This window comes from Durio zibethinus, chromosome 4 (genome assembly GCF_047325235.1).
Source record: "Durio zibethinus cultivar Kanyao isolate XHJ-2024 chromosome 4, ASM4732523v1, whole genome shotgun sequence".
NCBI classification, from domain to species: Eukaryota; Viridiplantae; Streptophyta; class Magnoliopsida; order Malvales; family Malvaceae; genus Durio; species Durio zibethinus.
In genome coordinates, this window is record NC_143165.1 from 2,832,571 (window position 1) to 2,842,437 (window position 9,867).

General features: G+C 28.3%; 1 protein-coding gene across 1 annotated transcript; it reads right to left on the bottom strand.

Moving 5' to 3' along the window:
• Positions 1-2,176: 2,176 nt before the first annotated feature.
• LOC111288613 (ER lumen protein-retaining receptor-like) lies at positions 2,177-6,371 on the bottom strand. Its single transcript, XM_022879572.2, has 6 exons — positions 6,034-6,371; positions 4,305-4,570; positions 3,962-4,077; positions 2,771-2,844; positions 2,528-2,591; positions 2,177-2,444 (listed from the first exon to the last, which is right to left on the bottom strand). The coding sequence occupies exons 1-6, from the start codon at positions 6,122-6,124 to the stop codon at positions 2,408-2,410; spliced, it is 648 nt and encodes a 215-aa protein (XP_022735307.2). The 5' UTR covers positions 6,125-6,371; the 3' UTR covers positions 2,177-2,407.
• Positions 6,372-9,867: the final 3,496 nt, after the last annotated feature.

Sequence of the window (9,867 nt, forward strand, 5' to 3'; positions counted from 1 at the left end):
TCTATAGAGGATAATAAAAATGAAGCTAGAAATCCATCCTTTTTTTGCCCAAAAAAGGCTGAAAAACCATCATTATCAACAATTTAAAAGACAACTAATTATAGAAAGAGAAAAGGCTTACCAAAAAATGCAAAGAATCTTGAAATTCAAAAATATATCCTTACAAAAAATGTTGCATGAGAATAAAAAATCAAAATAAGCACTAAGAAGATAAATTCATTAAAAAAAAATTACACTGATTATAAAAATTGCTTCACCTATAACATGATCTTTCAAAAAAAAAAAAAGGAAAAGTTTAATGAGAAATATCTAATTCTTTACTTTTTTAGAATTTTTTTTAACCTTATAGTTAAAAAAGTTATCATGACCAAAGTAAAACTTTAAAATAAGATATAAAAGAATCACATAATCGAACATCGAACATATTATCTTGCTAGCCACGAAGAATAGTAGTAAGTTGGATCATTGTGACAATAATGGTGAGTCATGATAAAATGGGATTTTGAGAAAATTAATTAGATTAAAATGTAAATAAGAAAGACTGGAGGAAGGAAGTTAGTTTTTTGGTAACGGAACGATGGCAATGACAAATAAGATGAACGACATGTTAATTTTTTGTGTTTAGATTTAGAGCTTTAAGGATTTTTTTTTTTTTATAAAACTTAAAATGAAAAAGTGATAAAAGAAGTGAAAAGAAGAAATCGCTAAATTATGGAGTGAAATCGCCGCTAGGGCAACTATAAACAATGATGTCTAGCAATAGAAGATGATGGTTTCTGACTCAAATTTCTTTTAGAGAGAGAAGAGGATAGAGAGGGAATGAATGAGAAAAATGAAATGAAATAACCAAAAAAAAAAAAAAGTAAAAGAAGGGAAAATTAGTAAAAGATGTCTCCCACGTGTGTAAGTGTACCCTAATTCCTCTAATCATTCTCACTCACTCATTCTTTTGTCAAATTTCTTTATTTTTTATTCGCCAACTCTTTTCAACTTTCCACCAATTTCCATCATATTCATCTTTTTTTCATTAACTTTTTTTATATGTACAGATCAATCTCTCGTTAACTTCTGTCATCAATCTATACGAGAAAAGCAATTTCTTACCAACTTTTATCTTTAAAATGATCATAAAAGATAAAAAAGTTTGTTTTCTACTGCAGGCCCTAAACTTTAAAAAACTTTTATCCTAGAAAAAAAAAAAAGAAAAAAATTTGATAAAGTGAGAAAAAAATGAAAATAAAAAAATACAGCTTATGACATGGAGCACTTCACAAATCTTTATTCTCTACAAAATTCATTGTATGGATGTTAAAACCACAAAGGTGTAAAAACCTCTCCTTAGCAATAAATAGCAGAAGATAGTTAAATCAAATTATCTTTGTTCAGATTTATGCATGCTGAAGTTTAATCCATAAACAGCATGCATCAGTTTGGATTATTTTGGACCAATACCAATCTATGCTTCTTTATTGGTTATACCTAAGTCTATCTCCTAGACAATTTTATATCCGTCAAGTAACTAACTGTGTCTAATATATATAAAATATCAAAATTATAATATCAAAATTCATATTGATATATAAAATGTAAAATATATATTTTAATTTTTATCAAACTAATTTTTTACTAAAATTTTTTCATATGATGTTATTTGCCGTATTTAAAATTACTAATTAATAATCACCTATTTCACTTTACAATATTAATTTTTTTTCTTTGGTAATAAGATAAGACCCACAAATTATATTCAAAAAAAAAAAAAAAAAACACAAATAATATTCAAAAAAGAAAAAAAAAACACAACTATAGCCTAAAATTACTCCTGTAATCATAATGTTACTGTCATAAGTTATAGATTTGTAGATTTACAGTTAGACATAATTTTTTGAAATTACTATCAATATTTTTTGTTTAGATGTAATTGACGATTTAATAAAATCTATTTAATTTAAAGAAGAATCCTAAAATTGTATTAAATATATTTAAATAATAAATTCTATTTTACCAAACCTATTGAGTTAAGCTCGAGCATAAAAAATGTAACTCGATCGAGCTCAAATTAAATTTCGATTTCAAGTTTTCGAGTTGAGTCAACCTCTGAATTTAGCAGTTTATCAACTCAATTTGATTTGATTATACCACTAGTAACGTTACAAAGAATCCACGGTATGGCAACTGTCAGTCAAAATTCCCCATCCGATTAGCTTTTATATAAAGAATATGCACTACAATTTCTCAAGGTATTTGGTAACGGTATTTAGGGTATTAAACCAAGCCATGTTGCTTACAAGCTTGCAAAAAGAACCCCCAAACAAAGAGGCAAATCAAAAGAATGCCAAGCACCGGTAATCAAATCAGATCAGATTACATCTATGTATGCTAATTACAAATTTCCACCACTAAAGTCTCAAGCTGGTAATTGGAGCTTTACATTGTGCTTCCAGCTGCAGCCATAGAAAGATAATCAGATTTATGACAATCATCAACATAAGTTAGAAGTACTTTTCAGAGTGGTTGAGGTGATTACCTTTGGAAGTAATAGTAGAAGAAATCAGCATAAAGCAACGTCTGGACAAGCCCTGAAATCCAAGCTGGAAGGGAGCAATCATATAAACAAGGTGATGGAAATAAGAAATATAAAATAAATTATCCCAAACACACGCACAGAGATACATTGCTACAAACATTCTTCATACACCATGGCCTTAGGCACTGACACGAGGTCAGTGAGAAGGGGTGACAAAAAGGGAGAAAGTGAGAAGAATCATACTTATCCAGTGGACAAAGTGCTCTTCAGTAAAGTACCGATAAATCCAGTTCAATATATAGAATGCTCGGTATGCACTACAATAAAAAGATTATATCAGTCCCTAACCAAGAATTAGCATTCAGAGATTAGTGATGTATGAAGAAGAAAAAAATGCATACATATCATGGTGCTAAGTGGAGTCAATATGAAAATTCTCCAAGGGATTAATTCTGCACTATTGTCTTGAAGTTTAAGGTATCTTTCAAGTCAAGATGTAACATGGTTGTGAAAAGAGATGAAACCAAAGGTAGTTTGGTTCATGGCGTGTCAAAGATAATATTGCAAAAATGTCGTGAAATGCTGAGTGCAAAAGCTTATAAAATGCTGGATATCTCCCCCCCCCCCCCTAGGCCTTCCAAAAACCCAAAAAAAAAAAAACAACTAGAAGAACTAAAGGCTAAAGGGATATTAATTTTGAGATCTACATTGATCCTAACATTTCATGACAAACTTATTCTCATGCCAGCCTCATCTGTGATAGCCCCAACAATATGTATTCTACTCAACTCATTTTGCAATTCTCCTATAATTTAATGGAGCCTATGGTTACAGATTATAGCCATTTTAGTTTAAACAATTCCATGAAACATCTCTTTTGTAATTCAAGATGTTGAACAAACTGCTTTCTTGAACTCTTGTTTACTCCCATTCTTGCTTACTGCAGCGGGAGGTCAAAATCAAATCAATCTCCTACAGAATAAGGGAACTCCTCACTTTTCATTTGTCTTTCTTAACAACTTAATGAAGCTGCTCAAAATCTTATAATGGTTTAATCCTGCCTCATCTCCTAACTTATGGTAATAGCAATATAGTCCAACAGGAAAAAATGTACAAGAATAAAAGCAACATGAAAACACAAAACAAATGTTATAGATGAAAAACAGTTGCACTTGCAAAATATCAAGTGTAGTTAATCATGTTTCAAGACAAAACTTTTGGTCCAACACAAAATCATATCAAGTTTTCAACAAAAAGAAAATCAGTGGCAATCAAGTGGAAACACTCTGGTTAGAGATTTTCTCTCCCTCCCTTCCCCACCAAATTAATCCAAAAGGAGGCAACATTATATGGAAATGAAAGCCAGGAATTAAGGGTTCTTCATGCAACGTAATAAAATTATAGCAAACTTGAAACTGATTAGGAAAATTTTACCCAAGGAGAAACACATATTGTCCAGTCAAGTTGTCAATATTTCTCGTCCTTTGCAACAATACAAGCTGAGGAAGTATGGCGACAGCTTCCAAATATAAGGAAAATGTCCACATGACCTGCTCAACCAATTTTTTCAGACAAATATCAATATATGAAAATATATAGTCTGAAAGATATTAGAACCTGATAATTTCTTAAAGAATAATTAATATAAACACATTAACAAAGTAACTAGCTTCTAAGTTAAGCGGAATAAATTTAACATACAGAATCAAGATTGTAATGACTACATGGAAATAAAATGCTGTTAAATTCCAACAAATGCGAAGAAAGATGTTGATACCTCACTGAAGGTGAACTTCTCATTTATAAGAAGGGCAAGAAATAGGCAAGGCAGCATAAGCAAATAATGGCGAAATGTATCCCGGTCCTTATCATAAGATCTGCGAACTATCTTGTGATGTCGAATGTACCACACAATTGAGAAAGAGCTTCCCAGGAATATTAGTTTCATGATTGTGTTATAAAGCGAGATGTAACCAGTGAATATATCCAAGTAACGAGTAGCAAAGACAATAGCATAGAGTTCCTGAGTCTTTAGGGAAATGCCTGCACGATAATATAGGAAGTTATATCATAGATAAAAGATTCAGAACCATAAAACAGCTCATAAGACATTTCAGGGAGTGTGGGACAGAACTGAATGTAGAATGCTGAGACACAATGGCACAGTGGAGACAAGGCACAAAGGGTTATCTTGCCTGGGTTAAATCAAAGGCCATAGCATGCCTATGAATACAAGTAAGGATCAACAATTCCTACTCTTTCAGTTCCATTACATGCTATATTTTTTTCCCATAACAGTAATCATGGCCAAGATGCTATATAAGCATACACATGTGTATGTAAATTATGAAGAAAAAGCTCCAGATACTGCAGCATAATGTGATAGAACCTCAATCATGTAAGCATAAGGTCACTCAATCTTAGCAAGCTTTTGCTCACTATATCCTCAATTGATAGCATCTCTAACTTCTCATACCGACTGCCTTAACTTCCAATGAGTAAATGGCTTTAGCCGCCTATGAATCCTTCAGTCATCTCACCAAAGAAAATTTTCTCATAAGCAAGTTGTGCAAAACAGATCAACCTGATCAAGCAACTCTAAGGCTTTGCTTGGTAGGGAGGATCAAAAAGGATGCAGATGGAAAACTTATTAATTTAATGGTTAAGCTATAAAGTAGGAAAGTGGTTATGAATTTTAACCGTTAGATTAACAAATTTTCCATCCTCACCTCTTTCCATCCTTCATACCAAGCAAAGCCTAAATTTAGGTGGCATTGCCACCCTTAATCAACTCCTTATAGAGTTAGAAAAAACCAAACACCACCTCAGCTACAGTTATAGTTTTAGGTCCTCATCATAAACAGAGTTTATAATGTTCGTCTTGAAATCATCGGCCAGCAAGACATAAAAACCACTAACCTACAGTATAATCCAACAAAATGTAATCAGCCTTTTGATTTCCACAAATCTCCTGTTCATAAATCCCTATAGATTTATTGCTACAAAGAAGGAAAAATTGCAAAATAAGACACCATTTCGCAAGCTCCGAGTTAACAAACCATGAACCTCCAAAATCCACTTAATACAAACCTCTTGATCTCAACATTGTCACTAAATCCAACAACTAACGAAACCTTAACCCAAAATAGAAGCATTACATAAAGTCCTAACTTATCATACCTCCGTTCTTCTAAACTTCAAATATACATACATATACATTCAAATTACTAAAAGCTCATTCAAAAAAATACATGAATTCACATCCGACAATATTAAAGAAAAATTGCCCTTTTAAATAAATTTCACAAGATTCCACATTGGGTAGTCAATAAACTGTACAACAACTCAAACAAAACAATAAATTATCAAAAACCCACATTCAAATATAACTTAAAAGTTCATTTATTTTTTAATCTTAAGCAGCAAATTATTGATAAAATACAAAATAAAATAAAATGAAATGAACCCAGAAGAAAATAAAGTAAATACTTGAAAAATGGACATACCAGCACAAGATTTGATGGTGTGGATCTTGAGAAGCAAAACAAGAACACTAAACAAATGGGTCATATCACCTGCTAATCTGAATATATTCATTTTCTCTTTTCTCTCTTCTCAAAATTTATCAAATTGTGGAAATTAAAGAAAAATAAAAAATGTAATTTGTTATATTTTTTTCTTCTTTTCTCAGTGTGAGTATCAACCGAGAAAGTTTCCTAATGAGACGAAATATTTAGAAGATCTCGAATTGATCCAAAAGTTTTTTTTTTTTTTTTGCCCTTTTTAAGTTTTCTTTCTTTTCTTTTCGTCGGTTTTCAGGGAATTGTTTATTCCCTTCCTTTCCTTTCCGAGAACGAAGGAAAAAGAAAGAAAAAGAATTCGTAGATGGGCCTTTGTTTGGGTTAAGACTTAAAGAAGACTAATTCCAGAATGAGACATAGATTTGGGCCTGCACTAAGACTAGGATTTCTCAAAGTAAAATTAAAATTTTGATTTGGTATTTGATTAATATAAAGTTTTTGTTTTTTTTTTTTTAAATTATATACGATGTCAATTATTTTGATATATTATTTAAATTTTTTATATAAATTGAATTTTTTTAATTTATTATAGTTTATAAAATATCATAATTTAAAAATAAAAAAAGGATTAAAATTAAAATTATAAATTTATGAAATATAATTATATAAATTAATTGAATTAAAATTTAGTTTCAAAAAATTAATATAATTAATTAAATGAATGACATTCCTAAAACATCAAATTAATGCACGGAAATTGAGTGACTATCTTTGGATGTCACCCATTAATCTCGTGTGCAAACAACAAACTAATGGACAAAAAAAAAAATTGAGTAATTAACTGCAATTAGTCAAGAATTTAATTATAGTTCCAATAATAAATGTGTTATCCTTAAAATGATTATGCAAATACTAGATTACTAATTAAGTTGAAATACATGAATCAATCGAGACAAAGATTGAGCTTGGTCGAAAATATAACTGTTGAATTTTATGTAACTGGTAAAGAGAAATAGATATGGAAGCAAAATTTTAATGAAAAATTTTCGTAAAATTAGTAAGAGAAAAAATTATATGAAACGGTTACTTTAGGTTAGTATATATCATTTTCATTCAAATTGTATCATATAATCATATTTTTTAAAAATTCAATTATTTATTAAAATAACATGTTATAATTAAATAGTGACTATCTATTTTAACAAACTAATTAATGATTATTGTAAATTGTAATTAAATAGTTAATTTTTTAAAAAATGTAATTATGTGATATAATTTAAATGAAAGTGGTATATATGTAGAGTAGCTTTTACTTATAATTCTTTTTATTATAATTTTATGATTATTTAATTATATTTAAAAATTATGTAAAAATTCATCATTTATAAACTATGCATTTCATATAAAATTTTGTTAGACTCACACAATTCCGAATATAATTAATTAATTAATTAATTATAATATAATAATTATAGATAATATTCTTTCGAAATACACACTCACAAACAACCCTTCTTAAAAATAAAAGCAAAAACAAGAACCGGGGAACAAACAAAAGAATAATCAGCAAAAACCTTATGTATTTCCAACCCTTACAAATTTATACATCCTACCAAAATCAACAAACTGATTAAGCACAAATGGATCGTTTACAATGGAAATATAAGATGCTTTTAAGTCATTCAAGTTAAAAGAAATTTTGTCATTGTCAAAGTCTATGATGTTGCTTTACTGGAATTTGATCACAGATATGGACAATTGCTTACATCTTCCCCCACCCCCCCCCCCCCTTTTTTTTTTTTTTTTTTCTTTTCATTTTGCTGGTTAACTACAAGATTTTCTTAAAGGATGAGCTCAGGCTTCCAAACACAGCCTACAAGTATAAAGAAAGATCGAAAAAGCAAATAATCAAAAAAGGAAAAGTATCATTTCATTGTTGTATGGTTAAAATATTAAAAAAATACTTAGGTTGTTTTATTTTTCTTAAATAAATTTCTATATTTTTGTTTTATTCAAATAAACCCATTTTTTATTTATATTTAAATAAACTCTTATTTAAAATAAAAGAATAATGTATATTAAGGGTTTATTTAAATACAAATTAAAAGTTTAAGTACTTATTTGGATACAAATCAAAGGCTAAAAGCTTATTTGAGTAAAAATTAAATATTAAAATCTTATTTGAATGCAATAAAAATATAATAGTCTATCGAAATAGAATTATAAAATTTAAAAGCATTTTTATTATTTTAGCATAATCATATCGTAATCTTAGGTATTATTTTAATTATAATATCATAATTTTTAATATTATATTTGACTTCATAATTACATAATATTACAAAATATTATGTTAATAGTTATAATTATATAAGGCCATATTTAATGCGCATAATGATAATCATCTTATATTATATTTTATTTGTATTTAAAGAAAAGAATAAGATTATAAGCATGATTAATTATCATTTTCGTATAAGATGATTCAATCCTCTCAAAATGAATAGGATTATTTTTAATTTATAAATTGAATTTATATGTCATGTTGTACCATTAAAAATTACATCAATAATTTTAATTGTACAAACTTTGAGGAAAGATAATTTTGATCAATAAATAAATTATCCCATTATAATCTTGGCACACATCAAACTGAAGATAAGATGATATTATTTAATCAATCATATTCATAATATTATCTTATCTTATTATATTATAATATTGTATACCAAACATATCCTAATAATATTAAATAATAAATACTACTTTACTATATTGTTTTTATTTAATTATGTAATATGTTATTAAGTTCCTATTTCATTGCTTGAGCTCTACCGCTAGTTGTTTTGCCTCACAATATCTATACTTACTATAAAAGCTATCCCCATACTATATTAAAAAGACAGATCATTAATGTCAATAATAATAATAATAATAATGGGTGATTTTGAAAACAAAATTTGTTTAAGGATAAAATCATCTTTTAACATTTTAGATATTTTTGAAAAAAATCATTTAAAAATTAAAAAAAGATAGAATGTTCTAGAGTCTTAGAAAGTTCTTGCAAACTTCATAATAATAATAAGAAAAAGAAAGATGAGAATGGAGAACAAGAATGAGAAAAATGACTTTGGTGTTTTATTTGTGATTTATCTCTCATCATTTATCTCTCTTTAGTGTTTTCTTAGATTTGTCTTCTCTTTTGTTTCGACAAAAAGACTTTCTCTGGTGATTATTTATTTGTTTTTATCATTTAATTGAGTCGCTAAAGATTTGATTTCTCGACTTGCTCTTTTTTAGTATTTTGAAATTTTTTTTCTCTATTTTTTTTAATATTTTGGCGCCTTTCTAAAGTGAGCATTTGTTTTTTTTTTCTTTTTTTTTAATATCCAACACTAGATATTTGATTTTGTTTGTTCTTTACAATTTTGTTTCATTTGCCTAATTTGATTTCGCACATACAAAAAACACGTGTATAAAGATGTGTTCTGGGTTTGAATATGTTTGATTTGTTTGTCTAATTGTGTTTTTTTTTTTTTTGGTTTCATGTGGATAGAGGTGTGTTTTGGTGTGAATTTGGTTTGGGTTTGTGTTATAAGTTTTTTCTATTTTCATCTATAGATTTTTTTACATGTGTTTGAAAAAAAATTAGCCTTTAGTCTTTACATTCAGTGGCTTTTCTTGTTACTTTGTTCTTTGCTTTTTTCACCTTATGGGCATTAGAGTCTTTCGTCTCATTAGCCTTATGCTTTGCATAATCTTTGTACTCAACACCTTTCCCAATTACTATGTCCTTTGTTTCCTTCGTCTTTTGGGTTG